This window comes from Manis javanica, chromosome 14, assembly GCF_040802235.1.
Source record: "Manis javanica isolate MJ-LG chromosome 14, MJ_LKY, whole genome shotgun sequence".
NCBI classification, from domain to species: domain Eukaryota; kingdom Metazoa; phylum Chordata; class Mammalia; order Pholidota; family Manidae; genus Manis; species Manis javanica.
In genome coordinates, this window is record NC_133169.1 from 11,478,715 (window position 1) to 11,496,232 (window position 17,518).

At 42.7% G+C, this 17,518-nt stretch overlaps 2 protein-coding genes across 32 annotated transcripts in view; one reads left to right on the plus strand and one right to left on the minus strand.

Moving 5' to 3' along the window:
- The window catches only part of UBAP2L (ubiquitin associated protein 2 like), a 39,501-nt gene extending 33,860 nt beyond the window's left edge, over nt 1-5,641 (minus strand). For 16 of the 28 annotated variants that reach the window (XM_037016800.2, XM_037016790.2, XM_037016803.2 and 13 more), the window contains exons 1-2: nt 4,821-4,934; nt 785-914 (exon numbers count right to left, since the gene is read on the minus strand). In XM_037016800.2, coding sequence (XP_036872695.1) covers nt 785-874 — 90 coding nt within the window. In that variant the 5' untranslated portion in view covers nt 875-914; nt 4,821-4,934. Of the gene's footprint in view, nt 1-784; nt 915-4,474; nt 4,499-4,820; nt 5,011-5,618 lie in introns of those variants that run through there. The other 12 variants (XM_037016805.2, XM_037016804.2, XM_037016799.2 and 9 more) reach the window with 4 other exon arrangements.
- Nucleotides 5,265-16,696, plus strand: LOC108394082 (protein C1orf43 homolog). 4 transcript variants are annotated; one of them, XM_017655397.3, is made up of 10 exons: nt 5,268-5,522; nt 5,918-6,019; nt 9,447-9,564; nt 9,782-9,835; nt 10,448-10,614; nt 10,700-10,758; nt 12,378-12,471; nt 14,028-14,068; nt 15,527-15,653; nt 16,265-16,696. In XM_017655397.3, the coding sequence occupies exons 1-10, from the start codon at nt 5,457-5,459 to the stop codon at nt 16,364-16,366; spliced, it is 930 nt and encodes a 309-aa protein (XP_017510886.2). In that variant the 5' UTR covers nt 5,268-5,456; the 3' UTR covers nt 16,367-16,696. The 4 variants fall into 4 exon arrangements, with proteins under 4 accessions (XP_073077459.1, XP_017510886.2, XP_017510897.2 ...); XM_073221358.1 differs by lacking the exon at nt 5,918-6,019 and having other exon boundaries at nt 5,265-5,522; XM_017655408.3 differs by lacking the exons at nt 5,918-6,019; nt 14,028-14,068; nt 15,527-15,653; nt 16,265-16,696 and having other exon boundaries at nt 5,271-5,522; nt 12,378-13,312.
- Nucleotides 16,697-17,518: the final 822 nt, after the last annotated feature.

Consider the following 17,518-nt stretch of genomic DNA (forward strand, 5'->3'; position numbering starts at 1 on the left):
CTTCTTGTTACAAATGATGAAGTAATAAAATACTAACACTTTAAGATGCTCAAATCAGCAAAATGATAAAAAACAAAAAGTGAAGCTGCCACTATCTCACTCTATGATCCCTAGAAGAGCAGGGGGCTTTTTCACCAATGTTCACGGTTATGAGTCTTTTACCTTAGGATCACAGTACTACTTTCAAACATTTGTGCCTTAATTCACATTAATGTATTTGCAAAGTCATCTGTAAGCCCTACTTCTGTTTCTGCAATGACCAACACTACCTTTTTATTCCTAGGACTAAGAACACCTTAAGATTTAGTCTGAGGATACTGTCACGGTAATCTTATAAGTATCCAGTGTATGTTAGCAAGATATCATGAATTTTACTGTCCCAATTTAAATACTGAAATTCTGCCGGAAATTCACTTGGAAAAAAACGAAAAGAAAAACAAGTGAGAGGAAAGTTCTAGTTTTACACATTCTTCTGACCATAACCAAACATAAGTTAATTCATTCACATTAGGGTACCAACCAACATCGAATTGGTTATAGAAAACAGATCACATTTAAATCAAACTTCAAAACAGAGAAGAAAAAAAAAAGCCATAAAAATTAGCAACCAGATTAATTTACTCCTTAATACACTTACCAGGTCCTAAGTAAAAGGGGTAAGGACTAGCGAATAAGAATAAACCCAAATCCATAACCCAAAGCACAGGTTGCTGCTGCACCGGGTGGAAACCAGTAACAACCGGCAAGGCTATTTTTATGGATCAATATTCCTTGGGTTCTTTACCTGTGGCCGCTGCTTGTGCTGTGTCTGGTTTTGGTTTTGAGGTTGTTCCCAGTTTCCCCGGGCTCGGTTAGTGCCCACCGACGTCATCATTTACAGTATATACAAATAACAGTATTTACAAGGTAGAATACTGAAAAATTGAAGAAAAAAACGTTTAGATATTAAGTGTAGGCAAAATACATTTTTAACCTCTCTTTTACCAGAACCTTCCATTTTTTTCTTTAAAGGAACAAACCAAGAAGATTGGCCTGTTTCTGAGACCTATTTAATTCGGCAAGTTCCTTCAGAAACTATAGCTGTTAATCCATTTTTTATAAAAAGAAATGTATTAAATGATTTTTTTTTTAAAGAAGTTATGGGCAGTTTTGTTACCAGACCCAAATAAGCAGGCTTTGTTAAGTTTAGCTATCTTGATACTAAGTAAAGTAACGTTAAAAATCAAAAAGTCTTCATATAGGCGAAACTATCTAAAGTTCTTTTGACAGATGGAAAGATAATCAGCAAAGCCTGGAAACAAAAGCCTTTCAGGAAGACTAATCTATACTCCAAAAAAAATCTACTTAAAATTACGTACACAATCTGCCTAAGGAAAACACCTTACCTGCCTTACAACCATTTTACATAAGTTGCATGTGATCTCCATCACTGGGGAAAGACAAGCTCAAGCCTAGCCTCTCTCCCCTTCAAGTTTCTATCTCTAGGCAATTTGCATAGCCTTCAACAAGGCATGTACTAGCCCCATTGACTTTGCCCAGAATCTCAATTCCCTGGATGGTAATTCCAACACACTGCTTTTACGTCTGCTTGTTGTTCGTCTAGTTCATAGTTCCAAGAAACCAGAATTACAATTACCCTCCACCACTCACCTTAATACACAGAGAATCCCAAATGTGTTCCAAAACAAAAACATATAGCACAAAGTTTTATTTGGAAGGGCTTCTGGGAAATCATTTTAAACTTGAGAAACTGCCCGCAAGATGAGTTTCTTGAGTCTTTAAAGAGACACAGAACACATGGGCCTTCCCAAAACCAGGAAGTTTTTGTTATACTTCTAACAAGCAAGGATTCTACTGAATTTGAGTGTCATTCATACTTTATTTTATAATGCAATCTCAGCTACTGCATTTAGTAAACAAAGAAAACATTCATATGATGGAGTGCTCAAAATAAGGTCACTTTGCATTTTATTTTCTTCCAAAGAGGACAAGTTTATACTTTTCTGCTCTGTATTTTTCATTATTAATTCTGTACTACCCAGAAGATATGCAAGATAATTCTGTACTACCCAGAAGATACTGCTGGATGAGGGAGAGGGAAGGTGGGCTTCTGAAGATACATACAAAGGATTAGCTATTAAAGTAGTGAATTTCACCTGTTTCTTGGGTTACAAGAAAGCTGACTTCTCTGTGAATAAATTTTTCACCAGTCTGGGTCAACAGGTTGTATAGGTCTTCATTTTTGGATGACGTAACTAAGTATTAAGAGTTTCAGGGGGTAATTTTTAACCATTACTTCTCTCCCCTACATACATATGTACCTAAAGATCTGTAAATTTTTCTAGCTAATACAGGATTATTTGCTACACAGTAGTTAATTTTCCAAGGCTGGAATTATAGTAAAGTTTCAACAATTTACAAAAAAAAAAAAAAGCAAGTGTTGTTTAACCAAGTACCCAGATTCAAATCAAAGAGAAGTAAATTAAAACTAGAGGAAAATATTTATCCAATTGATTCTAAGATGAAATTTTTAACATTGGAGTACACACTCCTGTACCTTAACAAACACTGGCTGCTTTCTACTACATGTGTGATTTCAATTTGTGAGCACCAGTTATACTGCAGATATGAATCGCATGACTAGCTCTATGGACCACTGCATATACATACCAGTCAATGTGAATATTAAGAACTCATCTTGAAAGTCACATTACTCAGGGAAGAAAATAATCCTCTTGGATCACTCCTGCTATTAACTTCCATTTCTCTATTACCAGTGCTTTGAAATGTGTGACTAAGAAAATTTTACCACCTAGGTAGTAATAACACTGAGCAACAGGTCAAAAATAAGTGAGCTAGGATGGATCACCAGAGGGCACAGAATTAGCAGCCTTTTAGTAGCAAGCAGAGACACCCAGAGTTATCACAGTGGAGTCAGGAATCTTAAGTACTTTCTTACAAAATAAAAATATTTAAGGGAAACGGATGAGAAGTATTAGATACCAAGGAAATAATGGGGGAACAAACACAAATTTCAACACAGGAGTGCCCTTGACCATTTTTTGAAAACCAGCTACTTAAAAAAATAGCCAGAGAAATTTTACAGAAAAAAATAAATAGTAAGTATTTATTGAGTATCTACTATGTGTCCAGTACTTTAGGAAATACAAAAGCAATTAGTACTTGGTTACTGCCCTCAGGGAGCTTACAATCTAATTTGAGAAACAATTCAGAAACTCTCAAGCCCTGCTGGGGTGCGTAAGGTTTGCTACCTCTAACAGAGCGACTAAATCCCCCAGATGCTTTGTGCAAATGACCCCTGCAATCCCCTTCCCCATCAACTCGAATCTAATTTTAAAAAGACTATTTCACAGTTTGGACACATTTAGCAAGGAAGGGCTTTAAAAATCAAAAACAAAACAGTACATTTAAAGGTCTTTCATCATTTAGTTACATGCCCGCAGTACTTCCCGTTCACACGGGGAATAATCACTGGGTTCGTCTAATCTTTACGGACAATGGTGTAGGATCTCAAAGCACTTTTATCAACCCATACACAGCTGAAATGTTTTCGTTGTCTAGTAATGCTGTTGTCACTGACCAGCGCCACCTCCCAGTAAGTCACATCAAATATCCTCTAAGCAGGATTTGGGCGGTGGAAAGTGGACGGGAGGAGACAAAAAAAGTGGGGGGTGGGAGAGCACTTCTCCGTCTAATAATCAGGGTCAAAGGCAAAGACGATAATAATAACAGTAACAAAAAAGCCCCGTTATTGTGGTGTTTTTCTTTCCACAACATCCTACACCAGAGGTGGCTACATTTCAAGAACGGTGGAAAAGCACCCGTCTTCTGTTTGTGACATCAGTTTGCAAAGCAATTTAGGGATTGTCCACAAGGCGTAGGGTCTGAAGAAATTTGGAATTCCTGTCCCATTATTAGAAGAATGAAAAATTACCCCCGGTGCTCCAGTGCCGTCCCTTAACCGTAATACACAGTATAAGGGCCTTCATGCCCAGCTTGCCAAATAACATAATTGTTTGGGGTACCCAAAACTATAGTATGGGCAACAGGAAGCTAAAGACAGCAGCAAAAATTATACTCCAAGAGCTGAGGCGGCGAGAAGGAAGGAAGGGTCTAGAGGAGCTGACAAAGAGGCAGAGGCTGGAACAGCGAGGGGACGCAAGCCCACGCGTGGAGAATGGGAGGCTCACCCCGCTCAACGCCACATCGGGAGCTCACCGGGCCAGGCGCCTCCTTACCTCCCACCCGGAACAAATTAATCCTCCGCACTCCAAACTGAGGGCCACATGGGGGAGTTTGGGGCAGCTCCACCCCATCGCCCTACCTCCCCCCCGCCACCCCCAAACCAGGCCGGATCCGGATCAGAGGAGGCCCGCAGAGGGTTGGAAAGGGAAGGGCGCCCCCACCCCGGTCTTCTCCACAGGCACCGACCAGGGTAGAGAGAAGGCCCTACCTCAGGCGGGGCCCAGGCCTCGTTCGCTCACACTCGCTCTCCCCACCTTAGGCTGTAGCCGCATGGCCCCCCCCCCTCCGGCTGCCCCAAGCCCCGCCCCGGCCACGCTCCCAAATCGAGGCCCTGGCTCTAGCGCGGCCCACTAGGCCGCGAACCCTACCATAAACAAAACCTCCGGCGGCCGACTCGAGGCGGGGACGCCAGGGCTCGCACCACTAGGAGGGGGGTGTACAGCGGGAGAACACAGGCTGTGGGGGTGCCCACCGAAGAAGGGGGACACGGCGCGGGCAGGGAATAAAGGAGGGTAAAAGGGGGATCGCGGATTTAAAGGGGCCGCGGACAATACCCGGCCCCGCCGCGCTGCCGCTGCCGCCACCGCCGCCGCCAACGCCGCTGCGCTCCCAACTTTACCTCAGTCTCCTCCACACTGACACCCCGGGCCGCGCCGCCCCTGTCACGTGATATAAGGTTCCCTCCACCCTACCCCCCCACCTTTTCCCTCTCGCGCTCGCTCTCGCGCCTTTCTCCTCCCACTTGTCTTCCTGCGTCCCCCGGCACGTGACCCCAAAAGGGTTGCGCACGCAAGCGTGCGCGTGCCGCCCCACCACGAGACACCTCACTCCGGCTCCGCGCGTCCGCCCCGCCTCCTCCACGGCGGCCCTGCCTCCACCACGTGACGCACGGTTGGCCTCCGTTTCCTCTTACTGGCGTAATTCCGCGTCTCCGCACTTGCTGCTCGGCGGTGCCATTGCCGGCCTGAGTCACGTGCTGGGGGGAAGCGTGAAGGCGTCGTTCTTCTTTCCTAGTCCCCTCCCCCCTCCCAATCGGCCATGTTTTCAGGCCGGCTCAACCTTGGGGTTCTCCCGTGAGGAAATGGCCGGGAGCTTCAGGGAACCCAGGCGCCGTTGCCTCGGCGGAGCCCAGGTTGACAAGGCAGGACAGCGGGGTTAACCGGAGCAGTTCTGCGCGGGGTGGGGCGGCCATGGCGTCCGGCAGTAACTGGCTGTCTGGGGTGAATGTCGTGCTGGTGATGGCCTACGGCAGCCTGGTGAGGAGTTCCCACACCCCTTTTCTGCTGTCGCGTCTTCCCCTGTAGAGACCTTTCCTCATGATTGATCCCTGTCCTCATTCTCCACCCACTCACCTGCTGTTTTTCTGGGCTTCGACTCCTATCCCAGGAGTGCTGTGAGCCTAAGTCACCGACTGGACTGCCCCGCCCCTGACCGAGAATCCTCCCTCTAAACTAAACTCAGGATACAAACAACCCCGTTTCCCTGTTACAGGCGTACCTATGTCCACCCCATTTCTTAACGGCCTTGTTTTGCCCCAGGTTACACCCACACGCATCCGTGAGATCCCGAATCTGGGGATTTGAAATGAAGTCATGCCTTTTTTTTTTGTCTTTTTATTAAAGCCTCTACTTCTCTTGTATCTTTTGGACAGGTGTTTGTACTGCTATTTATTTTTGTGAAGAGGCAAATAATGCGGTTTGCAATGAAATCCCGAAGGGGACCTCATGTCCCTGTGGGGCACAATGCCCCCAAGGTAGGTCCAAAAGGCACAAGTCAGGCGTGGTTCAGATCTGAGGGCTCAGAATGGGATTTCGTTTGCCTTTAGAAATGACTTTTCATTCCCATGTTTTCTTGTCCACTACCCTTAGGCTTACCTTAGTAGGCTGGGCAGTAAACAGCTGGGTTCCTGGCTTAGCTGTCACTGCTGTGGCACAACATGTAGCTTCCCCAGGAACTTAAGATTTTGCATCTGCAAAGTTACAATTCCCCACTCATTGTGGGACGATCTTTCCCAGTTCAACTTAAACTACCCCCTGTTTTCTGTTTGTTTCGTTTCATTTTGTTTCAGGATAGGTCCATGGTGGTTAGAATTAGCCCCAAATCAGTAGGATTGTCTTTGCAGAACTTTAATTTGTATTTGTAAGGGCCCCATAAATCATCTAGTTCCACCAAAAACAATTTGCCAGAGGATGTAATTGAAAGTGAATAATCAAGTGGTCTCAGTCTGTATTCTCTCCTTAGGTAGTTGTATACCTTTCCTTGACTTTAAATAGCTATTGATGAAATTTTGCCTCCATCCCAAGTCTCTTTCTTTAATTCCATATTTACATCCAGCTGTCTACCTAACATTTCCACTTAAATGTCTAATAGGTATCTCAAACCTAAAATGTCTAAATTAGAACTCTTCAATACCCCACCACCACCACCCCGCTGCTTCTGTCATCCACTTATGGGTAGAAGGCACCTGCTGCTCTTACCAGCCTCCTTTTGTATGGCTCTCCCCAGTCACTGGGATCCAGCTACAGTGATTGAATCTCCCACCATTACATGTGCTCTTATCGTGGCCTAGAATGATGTTCCGCTGGTCTTCACTTAGCTATCTAATTTGTTCTTTAGATCTTGGTTTACGTATTTCCTCCAAAGAGAGATGCTTTTTACCTACTTTAAAGTAGGTCCTCTTTGTTTCCTGATGGTGCCCTGATTTTTTTCTAGATAGCATTTTACTACAAAGTTTTTAATGTATAATTACTTTGTTTAATGTTTCTTCTGCTAGTGTATAACCTTCAAGAATGCAGGCACCATGCCAGTTTTGTTCACTATAAAGCCAAGGCCAACACATAGTAGGTATTAAGTATGTTGCTGAGTGAAAAGCAGGTTGGTGGTAGAGCTAGAGCTAGTACACAATTCACTCAACTCCCAGACCAATATTCTTTCATTAACCAGTGCTATTAGCCTTCCCCTCCTTATTCCTTAATGCTGTATTTCATGGAAAGCCACAAGGAAGATGTCATGGCCTAAAACCTTAACAGTGCCCCTTCTGTGTTCCCTCAGTTCTCCAAATGCCAGCTGTCTCCCATAAGAGAGAGAAGGTTTGGCTTCCAGTACTTTATAAGCCAATCAAAACTTTCTTCAGGAGCCCCCTGGACTAGAAAGGATCAAGATTCCTTTTTCTTTAAAAAAACTCTCATCTAAATTCTTATGGAAGTATAAGTTAGTAAAACCTCTTGGAAAATAATTGGGCATTATCTGGTAAAATTGCACATGTACCTAGTTCACGGCCCAGCAACTCCACTCTTAGAGAAATTAATTTTTTTCTCATGTGTATGATAACACATAAGAATATTCATGGCTTCATAATATTTTTAAAAGAAACTGTTCAAATATCCACTTAAGAATGGACATATAATGATATACTGATATCCTGGAATACCATAAAGAATGAAAATAAAGACAAATATATGAATACAAATGAATCTACAGAATATTTTTGAATGAAAAAAGTGACAAACATGAATGAATCTCAAAAACTTGTTGAATGAAAAAAAGCCAGAAAGTCATTCACAAAAGAATATGTGCCATGTGATTCCACTCCATTTATATGAAATCTAGAACAGGCAGAACTATGTTGATAGAAAGAAAACATCAGTGTTGCTTGGAGCAGGGAGGAGAAGGCTGACTGCAAAGAGGTATGGAGAACACTTTAGGGTGCTGGAAATGTTCTGTGTCTTGATTGGAATGGTGATTGAGTGGGTATATTCACTTGTCATGCTCAATCTACACACTTAAAATGGATGCATTTTGCTGCATGTAAATTCAACCTTGGTAGTGTTTATTTAAAATTTTAAAGGATGGGTTACTGAGGAATTCAGAAAGTACTTTCCTGTTTGTATTAAGTTCAAAACCAGACAAGGCTAAACATCTTGTTTAAGCTGACATGATGAAATGGAAGGAAAACAAGACTAGACCTTAAGATTGTGGAGTTATATTCAATCAAGGATAGGCACAGAAGGCTTCAGAGTCATTAGTAATGTTCCAGTTCATAAACTGGATAGTGGATACAAGTGTTCATGTTAGTGATTTTTATAATTCTTTAAAATGTATGTACATGTTCATGTATTCTGATGTAGTTCCACTTCTTTTATTTTCCCTTGCCTGATGAGATGTGTCCAGGAAAAAAGTGCTCATGTGTGTGTTCAAGTGATTTTTGCCTGTTTTAAGAGTTTTATGGTTTCATGTCTTGTAATTAGGTCTTTAATACATTTTGAGTTTACTTTTGTGTATGGAGTTAGACAGCAGACCAGTTTCATTCTCTTGCAAATAGCTGTCCAGTTTTCCGAATTCCATTTATTGTATGTATGTGGCTCCTTTATCATATATTGACCATATGTGTATGGGTTTATTTCTGGGCTCTCTATTCTGTTCTGTTGATCTGTGGGTCTGTTCTTGTGTCAGTACCATACTGTTTTGATTACTGTAGCTTTGTAGTATGGCTTATATGTATTCTGTGTAGGCTATATTTCACATGGAAGTTTCTAAGTCATAGGAAAAAAATCTACTTGCTGGGGCTCTGGGAACTGTTTGAAATAAGAGGTGAATATGAAACTATTAACAGTGTTACTTGTGGAAAATAGGGGGGTGATATATACCTTTAGTACTTTTTGAATTTTATACCATGGATGTGGATTACCTACTTAAGTTAAATATGCTCTAGAAGAAAACCTCCAGAAGTCCTGTGGTCCACCAGACAGAATAGTCCTCAAACTATTATAAACCATGTACAGACCTCCTGATAGATTTTTAGAGTAGATTATGACTTCCAATTGTCTGTTTTTTCCCCCATCTCAGAAAGTTCTTTGTATTGCCTCACTAGGGTTCTTCTAAGTACAGTTGAAAGTCAGAAATAATATTGATGCTGTAATGCTTGAAGGAATTCTAACAGGTTAAAAGATCTCGTTGACAAATGTACAGTTCAGAGAGATTCTTAGAGAACCCAATCCCATTCTTTCTTAAATTCTTGAGTCTTATCTGACAATTTCATTAACCAAGTGAGCATTTTCTGTTGTCTTAGTTGTTCACTTAGTGCTTCTATTGTCTTAGTTCACTTGCTCTGCCCCATTTCCAGATTGATGGGAAGCAGAATACAGGGTAAGTGATTTGTATATTCCTTTCTCTGTGAATAGGACTTAAAAGAGGAGATTGACATCCGACTGTCCAGGGTTCAGGATATCAAGTATGAACCTCAGCTCCTTGCAGATGATGATGCAAGACTTCTACAGCTGGACACCCAGGAAAATCTGAGTATGTGGCATGCTCTTGGAGGATATAGCAAATGAGGAGTCCCACAATTTCAGAATCCCTTTCTTCTCAGGGTTGTCAACATAGCTGCTGGCAAAACCAGCTGCTGTGGTTCCTCCCGTTACTAGGTATATGTTAGATGTGGGCAGGCAATTTATTAGCTTGCTGGAGTTTGGAGACACTTGAGGGTTATGCTTGAGACTAGTCTCTTTCTCAACAGATTGCTACAACTATCTGTACAGGATGAAAGCTCTGGATGCCATCCGTGCCTCTGGTAAGGTCTACTCAATGGGCTGTTCAGGATCCTGAAAGCTCATCTGGGGAAGAGGGAGGAACCCCTTTTATATGCATTAGAATTTGCCTCTCCTGTACATCCATAGCTAGTAGGAATGCTCTAGAGTTTTAAAAGTACTTGGTTACTATTTTGCACAAGGAAATGATGTAGGCAAATTATTCTTTTCCAAAGAGCCTGGATTTGTTTTGTTCTACTCTTTAGACATTTAGTTTCATGAACTGGATGGTGGTAATATGCTTGTTTTTCCACAGAAGACAGGAGACATCTGCTCTATCACTAAGCCCAAGATAGATGGTTCTTGAATTTTTTCCATGCTCTGTCTCTACCGAAACATGGTATATATGTTAAAGCCAGGATGGGTAAGTGGGAGGGTAAATAGAACCATGACACTGTTGTATATCATTGGTCTGACTTACAGTTGTGTTGCCACCGCCAAGTGACACCTAAGACACAGCTCTATACCTCTGGTCTTTGTAATTCTATTAGAATTTCCTCCCAGCTCATTCCCTGAACCCATTTCTAAGTTTGGGAGATTAACTGGAAAGACTAACAAGTGAGAGAAGGGATATCATCATGCTATTATCTCCTCAGAGATCCCATTTCATGCTGAAGGCCGGCATCCTCATTCCTTAATGGGCAAGAATTTCCGCTCCTACCTGCTAGATCTTCGAAACACTAGTACTCCTTTCAAGGGTGTGCGCAAGGCCCTCATTGATACCCTGCTGGATGGCTATGAGACAGCTCGCTATGGAACAGGGGTAAGCTGGGTGGCCACTTTTGTCCTTCAGGGAATTGAGGGAATGCCCAGTTAGAGAGATCCTCACTTTTCTTTCCTTTCCTCAGGTCTTTGGCCAAAGTGAGTACCTGCACTATCAGGAGGCCCTGAGAGAGCTAGCCACAGTGTGAGTTTGGAGGGGAACATACTAAAGGGGGGCGGTTAGAGACTGTACTGGTGCTGAACTGTTAACCATGGTGGGATGACCTTCATAAAGCAATATAGGCCAAATCATGGTAATGCAGGAGTTGTGAGGTCCTCGACTGTTAGATTTGCCTCTCGCTCACATTGGAAAGCAGATGCTGCTCTACAAAGCCAGTAGAAAAGCTGCTACTTTTGTGCACCTCTTTTTCTTTTCCTGTTTTTTATTTTTTTGGTCCAACTCAGTAAAATGTCAGATACACCAAAAAAGGGAATGAAAATGTTTTTCAGCACACAAAGATTCCTTCTCTTCCAGGGTCCCAGTGTCCTCCTTTTGCATCTTGGTCTGATAAAAGTAACAAATGCCACCCATTTTTATTACCAGCTAAAGCATTAGTAGCCTTGTCTGAAACAAAGGGCATCACTCTAGAATCAGCTGTTGAGTGTTTGTGTTACGGGAGAGGAGTCATGACTGTATCTGGGATGTTTTAAATGTGTACTAACTTAGCTTTGTCACATTGTTTATGCAAATGTTAAAATGAAAGAGTGAACAGGGCCTATTCAGAAGAAAAAGTTATCAGCCATGAAAAGAATACATCTGTTTTCTGCTGTGTTGAATATGGCTCTTTCTCAAAAGATAAGGGGTATGTCTATCTTCTCTATGCCTAAAAATAAACTACCTTATTCCTAAAGACAAAACTGCTTATAACAGTCATGAAAATGAGCATGTGGAGAGGATGGCAAAAGAACATTTAATCTGTTAGTTAGGCCTGTTCAAATTCAGTTTCTTTGAAAGAAATACTGTATGATTCCACTTATATGAAGTACATAGAGTAATTCTATTCATGAGACAGAATGGTGGTTGCCAGGGATGGAGTGGAGGAGGAACAGGGAGTTTAATAGGTAGAGAGTTTGCTTGACAAGATGAAAAAAATTATGGAGATTGGTTGCACAACAATGTGAACACACAACTGTAAACATTTAAAAATGGATATGATGGTAAATTGTGTATTTAACTACAACTTTTTTTTTAATTCAATCTCTCTGATGTCTACTTTCTAGAAAGGTTCAGTGGGAATAGTGAAAAGAATATAGGCTCTGAAATCTGAAAAACTTAGATTTGAATCTCAGCTCTGTCACCTGCTAGCTTTGTGACCTCAGACAAGTTACTTAGTGGATCCTGTTTCCTCCCCTGCAAAACGGATCATACCACCATATAGGAATATTTGGAATGTTAGCAAATTAGATGTTAGTAAAGCATTAAGTAAGTTCAATGTCATAACGTAAGTACTCAGTAGTTCTTCATTTTTGGTTTTTAGTTTTCAAGGGACTCTCTGAACTGGGAGTTAGCATGCAAAGATTAGATGAGTCAACAGAACTAAAAGTATTTTTTAAGTATAGTGAGATGGAGAAAAAGTTGAGCCAGAGGCAGAGACTCAGTGGGAAAATTGGTTTTTCTGCTATTTCTAAGCTACCACATGGAACTTTTAATAACTAGTTTATAAGATAGGTGAGACCCCATTTGTGGCTACCGCTGCATTTATGGGCTGTATGAGCCTTCAGTTGCAGTTCGATAGTCTTCATTCTGTGACCTCTATTCCGCAGGGTCAGAGCACGAAGTGGGAGCTCTCAGCGACAACATCAATCAGCAGCCAAAGACCTAACCCAGTCTCCTGACGTCTCCCCAACAACCATCCAGGTGACTTACCTCCCCTCTAGTCAGAAGAGTAAACGTGCCAAGCACTTCCTCGAATTGAAGAGCTTTAAGGACAACTATAACACACTGGAGAGTACGCTGTGATGGAGCTGAAGGACTGGCTGTGATGGAGCCATACAGACTGCAGCTGCCTGCCAGGCAGCCCTCAGGTCACCTGCTCAGCAGACCCAGACTGCATCAGCTGACGCTCCTGTTGTGTCCAGAGCTCTCAGAGCTCATGCTGACAAAATCATTCTCCAACCCTTTCTTATGGCCAGTTTCAGAATATCAGTTAAGACTTCATTTTCCCTTGGGAGTACTTTTTTTGTGGAGTGGAATTCAGATGTTTTTCTTAATGTTTCTTTCTGTCAAAGTTTCCTTAAAAATCCTCACTTGGTTTTGATCATAGCTCACTGGCCCTTTTGGTGACCACAAGTAATCGTAAGGGTAAGAGTTGGTGTCTTCCATATCTGCCCCTTTGGACACTGTTGAGTGGGAACCATTTGGATTGGAGGTATCTTAGAGTTGATTGATGGGTAAGGCAGACAGACTGGTGGGGAGGTCAGGTGAGGCTGCAAGTGGTACATGGAACAGCTTACCCTGGTACTCCACGTAAGCCAGGATGTGTTGAAATATTGATACAGCTTCCTGACATGCAAGGATCTGCCCTTCCACTTTCATTCCATACTGTCATGAATAAATTGAAAAAGGAATGTTTTGACACCTGATAACCCATTCCCCCTCATTTACTAGGGCTACCTTGGGACATTGTGAAGGAATGGTCAGACCAGTGCACTGGTCTGGCTTTATAAATTATTTAATAAAATGAACAATTTGAAAAAAAGTATGTGATTCATTCCTTTACAGTTGCCTTTTAATAAAACAGGCATACAGTATGTTCTCTGGGCCCAAGACCAAACGGATGCTCCTTCGGACACCAACAGAAGAAATTCTAAAGTTGAGACTGTGGTTCTTGCTCGTAGGATTGCCTGTGCCACTAATTGAATGCTGGAGAACCAGGATTCCCTTCAGGTCTCCAGGGCAACAGGCCAGGTGACCAATCAACTTCTAGGCCTAGGGTCATTGTTGGAGGCATGAATGTTGCTATGACCACCAAAACCTTGGTGACTAAACAAAGGAGAGACTGCTCATTTTTCTAAGACCATATTGAGCAAGTCTGCACACATGTCTATGGAAAAGATGATAGAAGCTGAAGAGGTATGCAGATTTGGAAGGAGGGGCTGGGTTGGAAGAGCTTCCCTTGATGTTTTCAGATCAATTTACCAGAAGGAGGACAGTTTCCCAGGAGGCCCTTGTATTAGAAAGATAGTAATAGGAGTGGAAGACTTGGGTACAGTGGGTGTTCAAAAATTTGTTCCATATCTACTCCTGAATGTTCTCTGATCCATTCTGAAAGGAAGGGGACTTTCTACCTCCCATAGGAAAGTGACTACCCTGTCTCTCAAAGGAGGGAGATCTATGTGTCTCCCACTAGAACAGGGTGCTGGGGGTGAGGTTCTGGAGATCAAGGCAGATCAACAAACTCCCTTTTCTTGCAGAGTTTTCAAAGGGCCCTGGGACTTACGAAGATGGTTGACAGGTAATCTGCTATCCCTTCCCGTACCCTTCAGTTTGCCCTTACCCTGCTGTCCTCCCTGCCACCCCTCAGATCTGCTCCGTCCCTAGGGGCTCATCAAGAACAGGTGTGGAGGAGCAAGACGCAGTTCTTGTTCTCGCCTTCCAGTGCCCATTAGGTTAGCTGTAAAGACAATGGTTCTATTGCCCCTTGCTTCCCTTTCTCTCGGAAGGAAAATTGAAGGAAGTTTTTGTTTCTTTTTTTTATTTTTTTAAGGAGAATTCACATATTTATTGTTAGGCATTGTGCTGCTGATGTGAAAGATATCCAGTAAATACTTGTTGAGTGAAAGAGAAGAGAAAATAAGGCTGTGTATCTCTTTCACCTGGGGAGTTTTGTGAAAAACATACTCAGGTCTTAACTAGAAGATGCTGACTAAAATTGCCTGAGGTTGGGTAGGAAAAGCCTGTTTTCTGAGGTTTCACAGTATACACAAAGTTGTAAGGATGTGAAATAAGAATGCTTATCATTTTACTGGGAGTTGAGATTGATGCAGCCTTTTTAACAAAGGCAGTTTGGTGAAGTCTATCAAAATTTAAAATTCACATATCCTTTGAACTGGTAACTCTACTTAAAGGAATTTACCTTAAATGTGTATATTCCTGCAAAAACTCTAGGATGTACATACACAAGGGTGTTCATGACAGCATTGTTCATTAAAAAAACAAAAAATCTACACAACTGAGCTGGTTAAATTGTGACAAAAATCTAGGCAGCCTTTAAACAGAATGAAGCAAATCTGTGCTGATATGATAAGTCCAAGTTAAGTTTACTACTGCTTGTGTAAATGTATGATTTCATATTAAAAGTTACAGTTTGGTATATGAGAAAATTTTCATGGAAGATACACAAGAAACTGATAATTGTTGAGAAGGACTGGAGCAAAAGAATGAAGCTTTCACTTTTCATTTTATATATTTCTGTATGGATTTAATTCCCCAATCATCTATAAAAAACAATTGATTTTTCTTAAAAACATCAACAGCTTATCTGAGCAGAGGATGTGTGTGTGTGTATGACACACACACATAAATATATTGCTTTGTGTACTAAAAATTCTTCATGAATGATTCCAAAATGTGTGAGCCAAGGTTGAGAATCCCTGGTTAAGATGGAAGGAATTCCTCTTTGGATTGGATTTGATACCCATTAAGTGCCCTTTGGCAACTCACCTGAACACTTACTCTCCATATCTGTATAATGCAGAAATTGATCATCTGACACATGGTAATGACGGATGATTAAATGACATAGTGTACTTAATATATACCAGGTTCTAAGTCAGTTCTAGTGGCTTTTTCAGTGAGTTTTCAGTCTTTTGACACTGGCACAGAGGCCCTGATGAAGAAGCCTCACTGATGGGGTTTTCGTCTCCACTCTTAACTCTAACCCTTTCAACTCCTATGTCTATACCTGGGGCAGGTGGCGAAATTCCGACACTCGTCTGTGTCAGATGACACTGAGCCAGAGGAGAAACCCGTATGCCATCCTGAGGATGCAGGACACCATGATGCAGGAATTGGCTCTGGCCAACAAGCAACTACTGAACGTGAGTTCCAGCAAGGGTGACCTGACGTCTCACTCACCGCTGTCCTGGGCCCTGGTCCACTGGGATTCCCAAACTCTTAGTCTCTGCCATTACTCATCTACCTTATTTGCCTCTGAGGTTTTCACCATTATATCAGAGCAGTAACTCTTTAACTCCAAATGCCAAATTTTTCATTAAGTGATTGTTTGCATCCAGCTGCAGATGACACATTATCTAAAGTCACAAAATGCAGTCTAGTTCTTGCTCTCTTCTCGTTTGTGTGAGGCTCAAAAACTGCTTTAGTGCCCAGCACCTGCCACTCTGGACCTCCTTCCCTGGACTCCCTACTTGCTGTCATGTCACCATCTCTGTATCCCAGGTGCCTAGCACAGTTCCTGGTTCATGGTATGTTCTCAGCAAATACTTGCTGAACATGAGGCTTCACCCACGGAGAAAAAACTGGGTAGGCTTCCCCTCGATGGTTCCGCCTGTCTCTTGTTGCCTACCTCTATGTTACAGCCAAGTCCAGATCCCAGAGAGCATGAATGGTAGGACAGCAACCAGGGAGAGAGACTGAGAAAGGCAGGCAAAGAGAGGGCAAACATCACACTCTATTCTGCCCTCCCTGCCAGGTCCGTCAAGCTGCACTGCACCAGCTGTTTGAAAAGGAGTATCGGCAGTACCAGCAGGAGCTAAATCGGATGGGCAAAGCTTTTTATGTGAAGAGACTCTGATGGCATCCGAAACATGTCCTTCCACTCTGACCTGCTAACTGAGCCTGGAGCCCCTTCCACCTTGAACTTCCTTCCCAAAACACACCTGGATCTAATTGTTTGCCCAGGATATAAGGCTCCCACTCATCTCTTTTCATGTCAACCCCTTGGTGCAATTTGGGAAACAATCTATGAAGCGATGGCAAAGACAAGAGTGACACCCTGTGGTCAGAATTAGAGGTGCAGTGTTGGTGTAAGTGGGGGGCGGGGAGGTGCGGACATGCTATGTAAGGGTAAGAGAACCATCGTTTGGTTTAACAAATAAAGCTAGATCTCAAAGGTTCAAACTTAGACCACTTGACTCATTCTTTCAGCCCTAAACCTTGATTGGTTTCAAGAGTGGTTATTTGCAGCTGCCATAATCTTGATACCGCTTCCTGGCTTTTGCTCACCATCTCTCAGCTCTCACTTCCACTGATCTTTTCCATATATTTGGCAGACAGCTCTGAGTGTGGATATTAATCCACAGGCCCTGTGGTGCTTGAGTGTCAGGAGGCCTAGATTTTAGGTTTCAAGTCAGCCAGTTATTGTGAGGCCTTGCACAAATCTCTCTCTTCTGAGGCCTTGCACAAATCTCTCTCTTCTGGGCCTGAATTCCCACCTCTGCAAAATGACAGGGTTCCATACTCAAATGCTTTCACGTGTGAGGCAGGTAACACAGCAGGTGTAAGGCAATAAGGAGTGGTGGGATGTATGGGGGCCTGGAAAGAACACATTAAGTCTAAAGGGATCCAAACTGAAAAAATACTGAAGAGTACCCATTGGTCATAGGTATGTATAGGCCACAGAGAACCTTGCTTATAAAGATCCACATTACATCCCAAGCCAGAGAAACTCATTTTCTGGCCAGTAACAGCTGCAGGAACGCACACTCACTCTCTGGTGCAGTCACCACACGCATACTGTTCCCTGTCCTCCCCCTGGCCGTCCGCATTCTCTGGTCGCTCATCTTTTCCTGCTCTTGGCTCCATGTGCCTAGTCGCCTCTGCAAAACTTAACACCTTCCTTTCCCCGCTCCCCTACGTCTGTCTCCTTCCTTCAATGCACATCTTTCATCTCAGCTGTCCAGCTTCTCCTTTCTTCTTGCACACACACCCTCTGATCAGGAGCGTG

What these genes read in the sequence shown, in the direction of transcription:
- LOC108394082 (XM_017655397.3), top strand. Translation starts at nt 5,457, where the DNA reads ATGGCGTCCGGCAGTAACTGGCTGTCTGGGGTGAATGTCGTGCTGGTG. An exon ending in GGACACCCAGGAAAATCTGA is followed by an intron (nt 9,565 to 9,781) that starts GTATGTGGCATG and finishes CTTTCTCAACAG; the next exon opens with ATTGCTACAACTATCTGTAC. An exon ending in CAGCTCGCTATGGAACAGGG is followed by an intron (nt 10,615 to 10,699) that starts GTAAGCTGGGTG and finishes TCCTTTCCTCAG; the next exon opens with GTCTTTGGCCAAAGTGAGTA.